The sequence below is a fragment of the Abramis brama genome (assembly GCF_963993115.1).
Source record: "Abramis brama genome assembly, chromosome: 16".
Taxonomy (NCBI): Eukaryota; Metazoa; Chordata; class Actinopteri; order Cypriniformes; family Leuciscidae; genus Abramis; species Abramis brama.
In genome coordinates this window covers 10,011,453-10,029,959 of record NC_139978.1, presented here as the reverse complement: position 1 = coordinate 10,029,959, position 18,507 = coordinate 10,011,453, and the positions used below count along the sequence as shown (strand labels likewise).

At 38.5% G+C, this 18,507-nt stretch overlaps 2 protein-coding genes across 4 annotated transcripts in view; both read right to left on the bottom strand.

The window, feature by feature from the left end:
* Nucleotides 1–18,507, bottom strand: part of gpr153 (G protein-coupled receptor 153) — a 150,398-nt gene that overhangs the window by 92,945 nt on the left and 38,946 nt on the right. The gene's annotated exons all lie outside the window — the stretch shown is intronic.
* Nucleotides 2,076–4,983, bottom strand: LOC311098500 (bifunctional 3'-5' exonuclease/ATP-dependent helicase WRN-like; the record flags this gene model as incomplete). Its single annotated transcript, XM_084138736.1, has 2 exons — nt 4,011–4,983; nt 2,076–3,271 (listed from the first exon to the last, which is right to left on the bottom strand). Exon 2 carries the CDS (start codon nt 3,234–3,236, stop codon nt 2,076–2,078), a length of 1,161 nt encoding a protein of 386 aa, XP_083994862.1. The 5' UTR covers nt 3,237–3,271; nt 4,011–4,983.

Below are 18,507 nucleotides of genomic sequence, written 5' to 3'. Positions count from 1 at the left end.
AGCTTGCAAAACTTATTTTTCGATCTTGCAAAACTTTTTTTTGTAAGATTTTGAGTTTTCGAACACTTAGTTTCAACCTTTCAGAACTTTATTTTCAGTTTTGAATCATGGCAGGATATTAATCCCATATATGACTAGTACTACTAACAACACAACTGCCGCCGTGAAGTTATTAAAATATGAATTTGATTTAATTAGAAAAAAAATGTATATGCTAATCTGAACTTTAATTTGCAGATGCAGCAATGCAAAACAAGGTCCACATTCAGCGTACAATGCATACAAACAGTTTGTGGTATTGGAGACGACAGCACTTTTCCTGAAAGCAGCAATGGAGCATTTCCACTTGGAGGCACTTACAGGTTTGAATTTAAAAACAAAACTTGTTCACACATTAATAATTGTAACATTTAAAAAGTAAAAAATATATATTATTTTTTCCTATCATGTCACAGACACTCCTGATGTATTCATACCAGACCACATTCTTCAAGGCTCTGAAGACCTAAGGAGGACTTGGCTGCATGACGCTACGGCCGAGGTCATCGACAAGTTTGTCATGTCTGACGACATTACGGAACTTACAACTAATATCAGCAATTTAGCAAAGGCCCAACCTGCTGAGAAGGAGAGGTTCCCTTGCCGTGAGCCTGGCTGTACAAGAATGTTTATCCATAGAAAAGCCAGAGACAACCATGAAGCCAATGTCCATAGTCTCGATTCGTCTGCTTCATCAGCTACTGAGCCTACTTCCCTCACTGTTAGTGCAGACTACAAGAAAGAGCATACTGAAGCATGGCTCAGCTTTGGATTTTTGCTTTTGAACTTCTTGGATGCAGTGAAAGAGGGAGATGGAGAGCGCCTGATGAGGTTGTACAAGGTTGCACTCTTAATCTTTAAGACTTATGGCCATAGTCAGTATGCTTACAGTACCTTGCTGTTAACGGTTCAAACCAATGCAACCCTGTCACCTCGGCTGGCTCATAGTCTGACATGGAACCGTTTCTGGAATGGGAGGGGTGGGAAGGGGAGGAATATCCCATTAGACCTTCACCTTGAACATCTTAACAATTTCCTTAAGACATTTTTGAAGAACAAAGGCCCAAACCTGACAGAAGATGCCGCTGACAGGGTAAGCAGATCTGTTGGTGTCTTGAAGACAGTAATGGACACGACTGACAAAGAGCTACAGGTGTATCGCCCTAGTGGCATCCATAATCCAGCTGACATGGAAAGGGATATCCTAACCTTGCTTGATGTGTTCAATAGGGCAGAACTGTTCCAGCACCAACCAGGAAGACACTTTTCAGCATTCCCTGATTTTGAAAGTAACATTATATCCAAGCTAAATTTCAAGGACTTGTGGCAGTGGATGCGGTCTAAGCTTAGGGAGTTTAGGGCATTACCATTATAAATGGTTAAGCTATTCAGTGTGTTCGTCAATGTAACCAACACGCAGACACTAGAGTTTTTCATTGGCACCTCTTGACTATTTGCAAAAATTATGTTGTAAATATACTGTGTGTGTGTGTGTGTGTGTGTGGGGGGGGGCATTTCACAAATAAAAATAATTTTAAAAAAGTGTGATTCTATACTTCATTTTATATGCAGTTTAAAGATCCTCACAACAACAACAAAAAATAAATTTTGTGCAGAACTTTGTGCACCTTTATTTGTTATCGTACTGTTTGGAGAAGAGACATTGTCATACATATTTCACTATGATCTGTGTATTAGTGACAGTGCAGTCATGTTCATCCATGATAATGTACAAATTTACACGAGTAAAACAGACCTAAAATGAAATATTATTAGCAATCGTGCAATTATATTCATCCATTATCATATTATATACAAATGGGCTGGACTATGGTAAGTCCAAAATTATAAACTGTCATAGTGACAGTGCAATCACTTTACTCCATGATAGTTTTATACACAAATGTGTATGGTTAAAAAAAAAAAAAAAAAAAAAAAAATTATATATATATATATATATATATATATATATATATATATATATATATATATATATATATATATATATATAAAAAATTATGCAATGTTCACATGCATTACTGGTCAGACACTGAGGTACTGACATGACTTCTTTGTGCATCATCAACAAAGTCATCACAATCAAAATAGTTGCTGAAGTAAAGGTCTGGGTCACTGAAATTCTCATCCAAGTCAGACTGCACATCCACATCAACATCTCCAAAAACATCAGCTATGATGTATAAAATCTCCTTTGCATGGTCCAATTGGAATACAGGTAGATTATCCATGATGTATGAGAGATCAAAAATATGTTCACAATTGGCCAATACTGAATCAACCAGTTCTGTGCTGAATCCCGTACAAGCTGCATGAGATGTGTAGAGATGTGTGGAAGATTTGATTAAACTGCTTCTGTAATCATTGAGCAAATCTGCAATGAAAGATCGGTTCTTCTTATCCACCTGCCTGGATATCACGCTAACTGGTTGGTCTGTAATTTGTTCGTAATTTGGAGTTGGTTCAGTACATGTGCCTGAGGTACAAGAACAGACAGTGTGACAGAATGTACAACACTGATGGCCTGGCTCAACGTGGCTTGGTTCGGTCTCAAAATGGGCATAAAGAAATTTCCTTATACAGGTCTTCTTGAAAACAGAGAGTAGTTCCTTCACATCTTTGTCCACCTTAAAATACTGTCCAGTATTGTATATGATGGCATGTGCTTGCTGACCATTCCTTCCGGCCCTGCCCACCTGTTGAACAACAGCTTCAAGGTCCCCAGGAGCCCCAAACATCACAATATGGGACACATTGGGAAAATTTAGACCCATTCCCAAGGCTGTAGTAGCCACAACTATGCGACAATTACCTTCTCCTTTCAACGAAGAGAGCACTCGGTCCTTGTTCTGTGGAAGTGTCTTGCTGTGGAAAATTCCAATGAGGAGGTTGTCGATTTTGTGCTCAGGATCTCCATCAACCCAGGCCTGACTTTGCAGTTCAGCCTTTAGGTATCTGAAAACCTTTCCTACTGTCTTCATGGTTGGGCAGTAAATAAGAATTGGTTGCATGGATGTGCCCTTGTCTTTAACTTCCTCAACAATCCAGTCTAGGCAGCTCATGTTGTTCCTGGGAACCTGGCACACTCCAAGACGGATGTTTGTCTTGTTGGGGCTTGCTGTGATGTTGACTGGCTTATCCATATGGAGAATTCTGGTCACCCGGTGTCTGGACCGCATATCGGCTGAAGCAGTCAGCGCCAAAAATGGGGTCCCTACAAATAATAAACAAAAAAACATGCAACTTAAATGCTTTGTCAAGGACATCGCTCACATACTGTAACAGCACATACTGTATCACTGTGTGTCATGGGATTATGACTAGGGTAAATTAATAGAAGACGCTTAAAATGCACATGCTTCATGGAATCACTACTATGTGATGTGGTGTGACAAAATAATTAAATGAGGTCACGGTCCCGCTAGAGGGTATTTTTGGGTTGTAAAAAAAATTAAAACTTTGCGAGTTTTGGTTCTAGAAAAATTAAAATAACACTACTGGAAACCTTGAATCTTCTAGGTTTTTTAATATAAATTGAATAACAAGAAAAAAAATTCCTAATAAACATTTATTTTAAATGTGGAGAATACAAGGTTTTCATTTTTTACAATTACTATTGAAACTATACAACATTTCTGTCTATTGCTTTTCAAGGTTCAAGCTTTAAAAGAATTGAACAGATTGAGGCAGCTTAACTGACACCGGACGTCAGTGTGTTAAACTAAGCAACATCTGATTTGTTTAGAAATTATTTTATTTCAAACATGCTATAGCCTATCTGCACATTCAACATATTTACACATCTAGACCTAAATGTAATTGATAATAGATCTGACACAATTTGTTTTATAGTGTGTCTCACTCACTCACTCACTCACTCTCTCACACACACACACACACACACACACACACACACACACACACAGATGTGAGCAGGCATAAATTAAACGTACCTTCTTTCACGATCGATCTTAGTTCACCCAACTTAGAAAAAAATTATCTTAAAGGAGAGTCGCCTTTGGACGCTTCACCCCTGGGCGAAAGATAACGAGAATCAACATTGTGAAACATGTAACAAAAGCCAACAAATGACAGTGTTGAACTGAGCTGGTGTCTAAATAGATTAACTTGAAGTTAATTACCAAACCCGTGTATGCAAACTCACCATTTGTATGCGACGTGTGCCTCGTCGACGACAATGGCAACAAGGTTGTCTTGATAAAGCGTTGATGCTAGCATAGCTCGCCATTTGGGATTCAGAATCCAGGATTCGGTGCTACCAAAAATAAGGCTGTAATACCCCGCCATTATATCTTGATCATTGTGCACGCCAAGCTGTGCAGCACACAGACCAAGTTTTTCTGCCTCCTTGACCTGATCCTCCATGAGTGCAACCAAGGGGGACACAATTACAACTATAGCCTTGCCGGCCTTTGGCCTCCCCAGTTTCTCGCTAACTAACGGTAACAATTGATAAATTAAATTTTTCCCAAAACCAGTCGGGAGTAGGGCCACAACATCACCTCCATTTAAAATGTTTATCAAACACTCTTCTTGTTCTGGCTTCAGTTTGAAAAAGAGTTGAATGTTCTCCATAACAGAGCGATGTTTCGGTTTTCGATTTCTCTAACCTACAATGTAAAACTCGGCGCTTAGCATCTACGTCACGGCTCTCAGCCCGCCCTCTGTTCGTTGATTGGCCTGGCCGTCCGAAGGGCGCTGGAAAACTGAAAGATAGGCTGCTATCTCAGACTGACTACAGGAGCGAAATGAAATTAGCGGAAGTAGGAAGTCTGACGTAGTCAGGCTATTGTTATGCTGTTGACATCCAAATGTATTTGCCTTTAAAGGACAAGTTCGGTATTTTACACTTAAAGCCCTGTTTTCAGATCGTTTCTGATGAATTTTCGGTTTCTGTGGTAGCACCCCCCCCCCCACCTCCACAATGGTTGCATAGGTGCACTGGAACAATCCTTCCTAAAATGAATTAAACTTTCGTTTACAAAGACGTGAAACTCACCGAGTGGTCAGGGGTGTTCACTGATATGCTCACACAAAAATCGCTGCAAAAGATGCTTTCCATATCAGTGAACACCCCTGACCACTCGGTGAGTTTCACGTCTTTGTAAACGAAAGTTTAATGCGTTTTAGGAAGGATTGTTCCAGTGCACCTATGCAGCCATTGTGGAGGTGCGGGGGGTGCTATCACAGAAACCGAAAATTCTCGGGCCAGCAGCATGTGTCCAAATTTCAATCTTAACCGTTCTATTTCATCAGAAACGATCTGAAACAGTAAAATACCGAACTTGTCCTTTAAAACAAAATTTGGATGGTCTGGACACTCTCATGGCCTGTTAGACAGATGTAAAGGCCTGGTTGTCTCTGAACTTCTTGAATTTCAATGATAGTAAAACAGAAATTATTGTATTCGGACCTTCAGATCCACTTAATGCTCCAAAATTAAACCTTGGTGGGCTGTCTTCTTGTGTGAAACCATGGTTTAAAAAAGGGTTGTTTTTGATGAATCTCTGAAATTTGATAAGCAGATAAACTCGGTGGTCTTTTTTCAGCTTCGAATGTTAACAAATGTAAAGGCATTTCTTTCGTTTAATTCTTTTTTTAAAAAGTAATCGATTTCAGTCATTACTATAGAGTAATCATGTTTTTCACATTAGAATACTGATCAAAATAATTAGTAATTCCTTCTAAAGGATTTGGTAATACATGAGTCATTATTAGTGGGCTACCATGACCTTTACTTTAGAATTAATTATACATTATGCATTATTCACATTAATTATGAACCTAAATATAATAGTTCTTCTTCTCTGGGAGGTATAAAGTTATATATAGTTCTCTGGGAGGTATAAAAATGTGTTACTAATTAGTTAATAGTGAACTACCACATTTAACTGAGAACTATTACTTACTAATTTGTAAGCAGAGTTTCTTGTTAGTTAACAGTAGTTACTAGAATGTTAATAGTGCGTTACTCATTTGTTCCTGTGTAGTTTTTCATTAATGACAGATTCTAAAGTTGACATGGAATGGTTAAATAGTGAAGCGAGGATTCAAGTGCAGGAATAAGGATATTTATTAGGTAATAAAAAACAAAACTACAAACAAAAACTCCCCCTTGGGGAAAACAAGACAGGCATCTGGCAGGAACAGGAAACACGAGGGAACATAGACAACGAACCAGCACAGGACTGCAAACACAGGGAGACTAAATAGGGAAGCAAACAAAAGAGGGTAACGAGAAAAGCAAGATGGGAGGGTCTAGCCCCAGCTATTCAATTGGCGGCCCGCCAATCATCTCCATCCGGCCCGATGGCACCAACCTCCCTCCTCCTCTTTTCCTGGCGGTGCGGGTAATTAGGGCCCAAGCCCTGAAAGGACGAAGGCCCTATTGTTTTCGGTAGGATTATTTATTAGGGCCCAAGCCCTGAAAGGGTGAAGGCCCTATTGTTTTCGTTGGGATTATTTTTAGGGCCCAAGCCCTGAAAGGGCGAAGGCCCTATTGTTTTCGGTAGGATTATTATTAGGGCCCAAGCCCTGAAAGGGCGAAGGCCCTATTGTTTTCGGTAGGATTATTATTATTATTATTATTATTATTATTAGGGCCCAAGCCCTGAAAGGGCGAAGGCCCTATTGTTTTCGGTAGGATTATTATTATTATTATTATTATTATTATTTTGTCAACCTTTCGGGCACTTTTGGGGCCCTTAACATGCTCGAAAACTCTTGAAATTTTGCACACACGTCAGAACCCGCGGCCATCAGGGCCGGACTGAAGCTGGTACCCGGGCGTGGCAGGGGGGCTCGACAGCGCCCCCTGGAACGGGATCCAAACACGTGTCCATAAATCAAACACGCTTGCATGTAATAATATGAAACTCGGTACACATATAGATCTCATTGGGCCGAACAACTTTCGTGCTCTAAGTTTTACGCCAGCCAAACAGGAAGTTGGCTATTTAGCGTTGTTTGGAAACGCATGCTGTGGAATTTAATGTACTCCTCCTAGGGAATTCATCTATTCGCCTCCAAACTCGGTGTGCATGAAGTCAAGACATTGAGGATGCTAAATTGCGGACGGATTTTTGATATCTCGAACGGTTTGGCCGTGGCGAGGAAACAAATTTATGGCGAAAAAATGAAACAGGAAGTGTGTTATAACTTCTGCATACATTAACTGATCTTGATGAAACTTCAGCAGTGTGTTCGTTGTAAGAGGCCGATCACATGGATGTGACTATTGTGAGTCAAAGTTATAGCGCCACCAACAGGCAGCAGGAAGTACATCACTTTCAAAATGCTTTGAAATCAGTGTCTTATTTTTACCCGATTTGCTTCAAACTTTATGCGTACAATGTAGACACACGGCAGATGTAAACCTGTGAAAGGATTATTGATATCTTAGATACTGTTGCCGTGGCAACGCATCAAACTTTAATATTATTTTTTGATGCTTTTGAGACTCTTAACATACTTGAAATTGCATGAAACTCAACAGACACATCACATTTATTAGCCCGTAGACATGTGCAAAGTTTCAGAAACGGGCGTGGTGGAATGGCTCAGTAGCGCCACCTTTAGTCAAAAATGGGGGCTTAGTTTTTCCTAGAATCACAAAACTTGGTATGTGTATTGTTCTCATCAAGACGGACAACTTTCTAATTTACATGAACCATCTCCGACCAACAGGAAGAGAGATATTTTGGTTTGAATGTGGATTTTCTGAAGAATTTTCTCTCCCTCTCTGTGTCTGTGTGTGTGTGAGGGGAGGGGGGGATTTGACTATTGCTTTTATATTGTTAATCAAGGTTTCAGGGGCTTTTGGGGTCCTTAACGTGCTCAAAAACTCTTGAAACTTTGCACACAGGTCAGAACCCACGGCCATCAGGGCCGGGCTGAAGCTGGGACCCGGGCGTGGCTGGGGGGCTCAACAGCGCCCCCTTGAACGGGGTTCTAAAACTTGATCCATATATCAAACACGCTCGCATGAATTAATATGAAACTCGGTACACATATAGATCTCATCGGGCCGAACAACTTTACCCCGGTCAAGTTTTACGCCAGCCCAACAGGAAGTCGGCTATTATGGGTTGTTTGGAAAACGCTTGCTGTGGAATGTGAAATACTCCTCCTAGAAAATTCACCGTGCCCCCTTCAAACTCGGTGTGGATGTAGTCAAGACATTGAGGATGCTAAATTGCGGACGGATTTTTGATATCTCGAACGGTTTGGATGTGGCGAGGAATCGAATTTATGGCGAGAAAAGAGAAACACGGAAGTGGAATAACTTCTGCATACATTAACTGATCTTGATGAAACTTCAGCAGTGTGTTCGTGGTAAGAGGCCGATCAGATGGATGTAGCTATTGTGAGTCAAAGTTATAGCGCCACCAACTGGCAGCAGGAAGTGTGTCACTTTCAACATGCTTTTGACAAAAGTGGGGGGGTTAGTTTTAACTACAGTAAAGAAAAAATAGTTTGTATATTGTTCTCATCAAGCCGGACAACTTTCTAATTTACATTCAATAGCTCTGGCCATCAGGAAGTCAGATATTTTGGTCTGAATGTGGATTTTTTTGCAAAATCAGCCTCTGAATTTTTAGCCACTCCTCTTAAACTATTTATTTTATTCGTACCAAACTTTTTCAACATGATGAAACTACATTAAATATGCTAAATTGTGAATGGATAATAAATATCTCAAACGGTTTTGCTATGGCGAGGGATTAAATAATGTCCAAAAAGGAAACACTAAAAATCTTCTAAAAATGTAATTATATACCATTTATTTCTATATAAAAGTATACAAATATCACAACTAAACCCATTTTATTCTGTTTTTGCAATTCAAGAAGAATGAAAAAGTTAAAACAGGCTATTTAGTGCTATTTGGTTCAACAAAAAAGCAAACATAGGGCTATACTGCCCTCTTGTGTCCAAAAGGACATCAAAATAGTATATAAAACTTTTTACCAGGTAGGCCAATATTGTATTTAAATATACATGTATTAGGTATGTGTCTGAGGATATTTTCCCACCGGTTAATCGACGTGTGACACGAGTGGGTGCTTTTAAATCGCTAATATAATAGTGTAAGAAAAATAATGATAATGTTGCACACACAAATCACACACATGTGGGAAAGAATGATGCTTTTAAACAACACTAAACCGCCATTAGGTGTCGCCAGGCATCCATCTTAATAAGCGAGTCATTGATTCATTCGTTCAAACGATTCGTTCGAATGAGTCGATCATGATTAAGACAGATGTTTATGGATTGATCATTCAATCTTTGAGTCAACCGATTCGTTAAAAATGCTGAATCGTTCAGTTATGAGAAAACACGTGATGCGTGATGGTTCTGCCGTGATCTTTGTTTAACTATTTTCGCTGCTGAAACAGAACAAAAACAGTCAACATTGCATCTAAAATGTAAGTGACTTAATTGTAACTGTTTATTAACCTGTTGTATGAAATCTAGGGGTGGGAGAAAAAATTTATTCTTAGATGCATCGCGATGCGGACGTGGACGATTCTGAATCGATTCACAAATGTCAAAAAATCGATTCTCTAAAAAAATATTTTTCTAATAACGTAATATTGACGGAAGGCAAAAGGCGGAACTCTAAGCGGACGTGCGTGCAGTCTGTGGCGCGCACATAACAGAGAAGTTTCTTCTGCTCACCAAGGCTGCATTTATTTGATTAAAAATACAAACAAAAACAGTAATATTGTAAAATATTATTCCAATTTAAAACAGCTGCTTTCTATTTTAATATATTTTAAACTGTTATTTATTCCTGTGATCAAAGCTGAGTTTTCAGCATCATTACTCCAGTCGTCACTGTCACATGATCCTTCAGAAATTATTCTAATATGATGATTGATACTCAAGAAACATTCATTATTATTTTAAATGTCGAAAACAGTTGTGTACAGTCTTTGATGAATAGAAAGTTCAAAAGAACAGCATTTATCTGAAATCTAAAGCTTTTGTAACGTTAAACACTACCGCTCAAAAGTTTTGGGTTAGTAATAATTAAAATTTTATTTTTTGGGGAAATAAATAAAATAAATCAGTACTTTTATTTATGAAGGATGAGTTAAACTGATCAACAGTTACAGTAAAGACATTTATAATGTTAAAAATATATATATTTGAAATATATGCTGTTCTTTTGAACTTTACATTCATCAAAGCATTTTGAAAAAAAAAAAAATCTGTACACAACTGTTTTCAACATTGAAAATAATAATGAATATTTATTGAGCATCAATCATCATATTAGTATGATTTCTGAAGGATCATGTGACACTGAAGAGTGGAGTAATGATGCTGAAAACTCAACTTTGATCACAGAAATGAATTACTATGTAAAATATTTAAAAATTGAAAACAGCTGTTTTAAATTGGAATAATATTTCACAATATTACTGTTTTTGTTTGTATTTTTAATCAATAAATGCAGCCTTGGTGAGCAGAAGAGACTTCTCCTAAAAACATTAAAAATCTTACTGACCCCAAACTTTTGAACAATAATATATATATATATATATATATATATATATATATATATATATATATATATATATATATATATATATATATATATATATATATATGTATGTGTGTGTATGTATGTATGTATATATATATATATATATATATATATATATATATATATAAATATAGCTGCGAGCAGCGATGGAGGGCCAAAGCCGGCGGTACCGCCACCCCGGTGCCTTTAGGTAACTAAAGGCACCGGGGTTGCGGTGCCACCGGCTTGGGCCCGTAATCGCTGCTCGCAGCTATATTTATTAGGGCCCAAGCCCTGAAAGGGCGAAGGCCCTATTGTTTTCGGTAGGATTATTATTATTATTATTATTATTATTAGGGCCCAAGCCCTGAAAGGGCGAAGGCCCTATTGTTTTCGGTAGGATTATTATTATTATTATTATTATTATTATTATTATTATTATTATTATTTTGTCAACCTTTCGGGCACTTTTGGGGCCCTTAACATGCTCGAAAACTCTTGAAATTTTGCACACACGTCAGAACCCGCGGCCATCAGGGCCGGACTGAAGCTGGTACCCGGGCGTGGCAGGGGGGCTCGACAGCGCCCCCTGGAACGGGATCCAAACACGTGTCCATAAATCAAACACGCTTGCATGTAATAATATGAAACTCGGTACACATATAGATCTCATTGGGCCGAACAACTTTCGTGCTCTAAGTTTTACGCCAGCCAAACAGGAAGTTGGCTATTTAGCGTTGTTTGGAAACGCATGCTGTGGAATTTAATGTACTCCTCCTAGGGAATTCATCGATTCGCCTCCAAACTCGGTGTGCATGAAGTCAAGACATTGAGGATGCTAAATTGCGGACGGATTTTTGATATCTCGAACGGTTTGGCCGTGGCGAGGAAACAAATTTATGGCGAAAAAATGAAACAGGAAGTGTGTTATAACTTCTGCATACATTAACTGATCTTGATGAAACTTCAGCAGTGTGTTCGTTGTAAGAGGCCGATCACATGGATGTGACTATTGTGAGTCAAAGTTATAGCGCCACCAACAGGCAGCAGGAAGTACATCACTTTCAAAATGCTTTGAAATCAGTGTCTTATTTTTACCCGATTTGCTTCAAACTTTATGCGTACAATGTAGACACACGGCAGATGTAAACCTGTGAAAGGATTATTGATATCTTAGATACTGTTGCCGTGGCAACGCATCAAACTTTAATATTATTTTTTGATGCTTTTGAGACTCTTAACATACTTGAAATTGCATGAAACTCAACAGACACATCACATTTATTAGCCCGTAGACATGTGCAAAGTTTCAGAAACGGGCGTGGTGGAATGGCTCAGTAGCGCCACCTTTAGTCAAAAATGGGGGCTTAGTTTTTCCTAGAATCACAAAACTTGGTATGTGTATTGTTCTCATCAAGACGGACAACTTTCTAATTTACATGAACCATCTCCGACCAACAGGAAGAGAGATATTTTGGTTTGAATGTGGATTTTCTGAAGAATTTTCTCTCCCTCTCTCTGTGTCTGTGTGTGTGTGAGGGGAGGGGGGGATTTGACTATTGCTTTTATATTGTTAATCAAGGTTTCAGGGGCTTTTGGGGTCCTTAACGTGCTCAAAAACTCTTGAAACTTTGCACACAGGTCAGAACCCACGGCCATCAGGGCCGGGCTGAAGCTGGTACCCGGGCGTGGCTGGGGGGCTCAACAGCGCCCCCTTGAACGGGGTTCTAAAACTTGATCCATATATCAAACACGCTCGCATGAATTAATATGAAACTCGGTACACATATAGATCTCATCGGGCCGAACAACTTTACCCCGGTCAAGTTTTACGCCAGCCCAACAGGAAGTCGGCTATTATGGGTTGTTTGGAAAACGCTTGCTGTGGAATGTGAAATACTCCTCCTAGAAAATTCACCGTGTCCCCTTCAAACTCGGTGTGCATGTAGTCAAGACTTTGAGGATGCTAAATTGCGGACGGATTTTTGATATCTCGAACGGTTTGGCTGTGGCGAGGAATCGAATTTATGGCGAGAAAAGAGAAACACGGAAGTGGAATAACTTCTGCATACATTAACTGATCTTGATGAAACTTCAGCAGTGTGTTCGTGGTAAGAGGCCGATCAGATGGATGTAGCTATTGTGAGTCAAAGTTATAGCGCCACCAACTGGCAGCAGGAAGTGTGTCACTTTCAACATGCTTTTGACAAAAGTGGGGGGGTTAGTTTTAACTACAGTAAAGAAAAAACAGTTTGTATATTGTTCTCATCAAGCCGGACAACTTTCTAATTTACATTCAATAGCTCTGGCCATCAGGAAGTCAGATATTTTGGTCTGAATGTGAATTTTTTTGCAAAATCAGCCTCTGAATTTTTAGCCACTCCTCTTAAACTATTTATTTTATTCGTACCAAACTTTTTCAACATGATGAAACTACATTAAATATGCTAAATTGTGAATGGATAATAAATATCTCAAATGGTTTTGTTATGGCGAGGGATTAAAGTAATGTCCAAAAAGGAAACACTAAAAATCTTCTAAAAATGTAATTATATACCATTTATTTCTATATAAAAGAATACAAATATCACAACTAAACCCATTTTATTCTGTTTTTGCAATTCAAGAAGAATGAAAAAGTTAAAACAGGCTATTTAGTGCTATTTGGTTCAACAAAAAAGCAAACATAGGGCTATACTGCCCTCTTGTGTCCAAAAGGACATCAAAATAGTATATAAAACTTTTTACCAGGTAGGCCAATATTGTATTTAAATATACATTTATTAGGTATGTGTCTGAGGATATTTTCCCACCGGTTAATCGACGTGTGACACGAGTGGGTGCTTTTAAATCGCTAATATAATAGTGAAAGAAAAATAATGATAATGTTGCACACACAAATCACACACATGTGGGAAAGAATGATGCTTTTAAACAACACTAAACCGCCATTAGGTGTCGCCAGGCATCCATCTTAATAAGCGAGTCATTGATTCATTCGTTCAAACGATTCGTTCGAATGAGTCGATCATGATTAAGACAGATGTTTATGGATTGATCATTCAATCTTTGAGTCAACCGATTCGTTAAAAATGCTGAATCGTTCAGTTATGAGAAAACACGTGATGGTTCTGCCGTGATCTTTGTTTAACTATTTTCGCTGCTGAAACAGAACAAAAACAGTCAACATTGAATCTAAAATGTAAGTGACTTAATTGTAACTGTTTATTAACCTGTTGTATGAAATCTAGGGGTGGGAGAAAAAATGTATTCTTAGATGCATCGCGATGCGGACGTGGACGATTCTGAATCGATTCACAAATGTCAAAAAATCGATTCTCTAAAAAAATATTTTTCTAATAACGTAATATTGACGGAAGGCAAAAGGCGGAACTCTAAGCGGACGTGCGTGCAGTCTGTGGCGCGCACATAACAGAGAAGTTTCTTCTGCTCACCAAGGCTGCATTTATTTGATTAAAAATACAAACAAAAACAGTAATATTGTAAAATATTATTCCAATTTAAAACGGCTGCTTTCTATTTTAATATATTTTAAACTGTTATTTATTCCTGTGACCAAAGCTGAGTTTTCAGCATCATTACTCCAGTCGTCACTGTCACATGATCCTTCAGAAATTATTCTAATATGATGATTGATACTCAAGAAACATTCATTATTATTTTAAATGTCGAAAACAGTTGTGTACAGTCTTTGATGAATAGAAAGTTCAAAAGAACAGCATTTATCTGAAATCTAAAGCTTTTGTAACGTTAAACACTACCGCTCAAAAGTTTTGGGTTAGTAATAATTACAATTTTATTTTTGGGGGAAATAAATAAAATAAATCAGTACTTTTATTTATGAAGGATGAGTTAAACTGATCAACAGTTACAGTAAAGACATTTATAATGTTAAAAATATATATATTTGAAATATATGCTGTTCTTTTGAACTTAACATTCATCAAAGCATTTTGAAAAAAAAAATCTGTACACAACTGTTTTCAACATTGAAAATAATAATGAATATTTATTGAGCATCAATCATCATATTAGTATGATTTCTGAAGGATCATGTGACACTGAAGACTGGAGTAATGATGCTGAAAACTCAACTTTGATCACAGAAATGAATTACTATGTAAAATATTTAAAAATTGAAAACAGCTGTTTTAAATTGGAATAATATTTCACAATATTACTGTTTTTGTTTGTATTTTTAATCAATAAATGCAGCCTTGGTGAGCAGAAGAGACTTCTCCTAAAAACATTAAAAATCTTACTGACCCCAAACTTTTGAACAATAATATATATATATGGAGGGCCCAAGCCGGCGATGGAGGGCCCAAGCCGGCGGTACCGCCACCCCGGTGCCTTTAGGTAACTAAAGGCACCGGGGTTGCGGTGCCACCGGCTTGGGCCTGTAATCGCTGCTCGCAGCTATATTTATTATTATTATTATTATTATTATTATTATTTTGTCAACCTTTCGGGCACTTTTGGGGCCCTTAACATGCTCGAAAACTCTTGAAACTTTGCACACAGGTCAGAACCCGCGGCCATCAGGGCTGGGCTGAAGCTGGTACCCGGGCGTGGCAGGGGGGCTCGACAGCGCCCCCTGGAACGGGATCCGAACACGTGTCCATAAATCAAACACGCTTGCATGTAATAATATGAAACTCGGTACACATATAGATCTCATCGGGCCGAACAACTTTCGTGCTCTAAGTTTTACGCCAGCCCAACAGGAAGTCGGCTATTTAGGGTTGTTTGGAAACGCATGCTGTGGAATTTAATGTACTCCTCCTAGAGAATTCATCCAATCTCCTCCAAACTCGGTCAGCATGAAGTCAAGACATTGAGGATGCTAAATTGCGGACGGATTTTTGATATCTCGAACGGTTTGGCCGTGGCGAGGAAACGAATTTATGGCGAAAAAATTAAACAGGAAGTGTGTTATAACTTCTGCATACATTAACTGATCTTGATGAAACTTCAGCAGTGTGTTCGTTGTAAGAGGCCGATCGCACAGATGTGACTATTGTGAGTCAAAGTTATAGCGCCACCAACAGGCAGCAGGAAGTACATCACTATTAAAATGCTTTGAAATCACTGTCTTATTTTTACCAGATTTGCTTCAAACTTTATGTGTAGAATGTAGACACACGGCAGATGTAAACCTGTGAAATGATTATTGATATCTTAGATACTGTTGCCGTGGCAACGCATCAAACTTTAATATTCTTTTTTTATGCTTTTGAGACTCTTAACATACTTGAAATTGCATGAAACTCGACAGACACATCACATTTATTAGCCCGTAGACATGTGCAAAGTTTCAGAAACGGGCGTGGTGAGGGGCTCAGTAGCGCCACCTTTAGTCATAAGTGGGGGGGTTAGTTTTATCAACAGCAACAAAACTTGGTATGTGTATTGTTCTCATCAAGACGGACAACTTTCTAATTTACATGATATATCTCCGACCAACAGGAAGAGAGATATTTTGGTTTGAATGTGGATTTTCTGAAGAATTTTCTCTCCCTCTCTCTGTGTCTCTGTGTGTGTGAGGGGAGGGGGGATTTGACTATTGCTTTTGTATTGTTAATCAAGGTTTCAGGGGCTTTTGGGGTCCTTAACATGCTCAAAAACTCTTGAAACTTTGCACACAAGTGAGAACCCCCTGCCATCAGGGACGGGCTGAAGCTGGTACCCGGGCGTGGCAGGGGGGCTCAACAGCGCCCCCTTGAAAGGGGTCCCAAAACTTGGTCCATAGATCAAACACGCTTGCATGAATTAATATGAAACTCGGTACACATATAGATCTCATCGGGCCGAACAACTTTCCCCCGGTCAAGTTTTACGCCAGCCCAACAGGAAGTCGGCTATTATGGGTTGTTTGGAAAACGCTTGCTGTGGAATGCGGAGTACTCCTCCTAGAGAATTCATCCAATCCCCATCAAACTCGGTGTGCATGAAGTCAAGACATTGAGGATTCTAAATTGCGGACGGATTTTTGATATCTCGAACGGTTTGGCCGTGGCGAGGAAACGAAATTATGGCGAGAAAAGAGAAACACGAAGTGGTATAACTTCTGCATACATTAACTGATCTTCATGAAACTTCACCAGTGTGTTCGTGGTAAGAGGCTGATCAGATGGATGTAACTATTGTGAGCCAAAGTTATAGCGCCACCAACTGGCAGCAGGAAGTGTGTCACTTTCAACATGCTTTTGACAAAAGTGGGGGGGTTAGTTTTACCAACAGTTCCAAAAATCAGTATATATATTGGTCTCATCGAGTCAGACAACTTTCTAATTTACAGTCATTAGCTCAGAGCAAAAGGAAGTCAGATATTTTGGTTTGAATGTGGATTTTTTGGATATTTCAGACTCTGAGTTTTTAGCTACTCTTCCTAACTGGTTTATTTTATTCACACCAAACTTTTTCAAAATGATGAAAATACATTAAAGATGCTAAATTGTGAACGGATATTAAACATCTCAAACGGTGAGGGACTAAAGTAATGTACAAAAAGGAAACTAAAAGCCTCATCTTCTAAAAATGTAATTAAAAAACATTTATTTCTATATAAAAGTATACAAATATCACAACTAAACCCATTTTATTCTTTTTTTCAATTTAATAATTATTTATAAGTTTAAAAATAGTAATTGTACTATTTAGTCCCATAAAAGTCAAGTCATACATAGGGCTATACTGCCCTCTTGTGTTCAAAATCAGGTAGGCCTATTGTATCTACATAAAAATATACTAGGTTTGTGACGTTGAGAATATTTTACCACTGGTTAATCTATGTGTGACACCGCTGGGGGCTTTTGAATCGCCAACTTAAAAACGAAAGTAAAATATGCTCGTCCGCACTGACATTGATAGTGGTTGAGCGAGCGTTTCAAATGAATTCCTATGGAAGCCATGAGCATTTTAGTTTCATTTTAAAATTAGCACCTTTCGGGGGGTGGATTGCTTGGAATTATTTTACAAAAGCACAATGTTGTGTTTTATTGTGACTGTACACAAATATAAGTTAACACTTTGCAGTTTGAATGTCGTCCTGTATAATGACGGAGTATGTTTTTATGTGTCCACTGTTCAATCGCGCCCACGCCACACACACACACACGGTTTACTATCTTTGTGGGGACTCTCCATAGACTTAATGGTTTTTATACTGTACAAACTGTATATTCTATCTCCTCACACTAACCCTACCCCTAAACCTACCTATCCCAGAAAACTTTCTGCATTTTTACATTTCCAAAAAAACTCATTCTGTATGATTTATAAACTTGTTTACCCATGGGGACATCTATTTAGGTCCCCACTGTGACATGAGTCCCCATGAGTCTGTGTGCATTCAGGTTGAAGTCCCCACCGGGATAGGAAAACATGAACACACACACACACACACACACACACACACACACACACACACACACACACACACACACACACACACACATTCCAGCATTGCAATCTTGACATCGCAGCCTGTTCATTATAGCCTTAATAAAATATAATAATAAAATAGTTAACCTAACATATAAAAATTACACTGCTCTAAATAGTCAGTAGTACAATTCGTACATTCACAGTAAGCACCGCTCCACTGTGATGTTTCAAGCACATTTTTGCGCGTGTGAAGAGGATGATTTTTTTCGTCGATATTGGAACACGAGTGAAGAACAAAGCCTATAATAAAGAATAGTTTAGCATCCAAATACATCGCAAATGCTGAAACATTTTGATTCTAATGAGAGGGTTACGTGAGCCCAACAGTGCTTACTTTCGTTTTTATTTTTACATTAAATTTAAAAGATTTGTTGTGGAATATTTTGAGTGTATCATAAAATCAGAATAAGGTAATAAGGTTT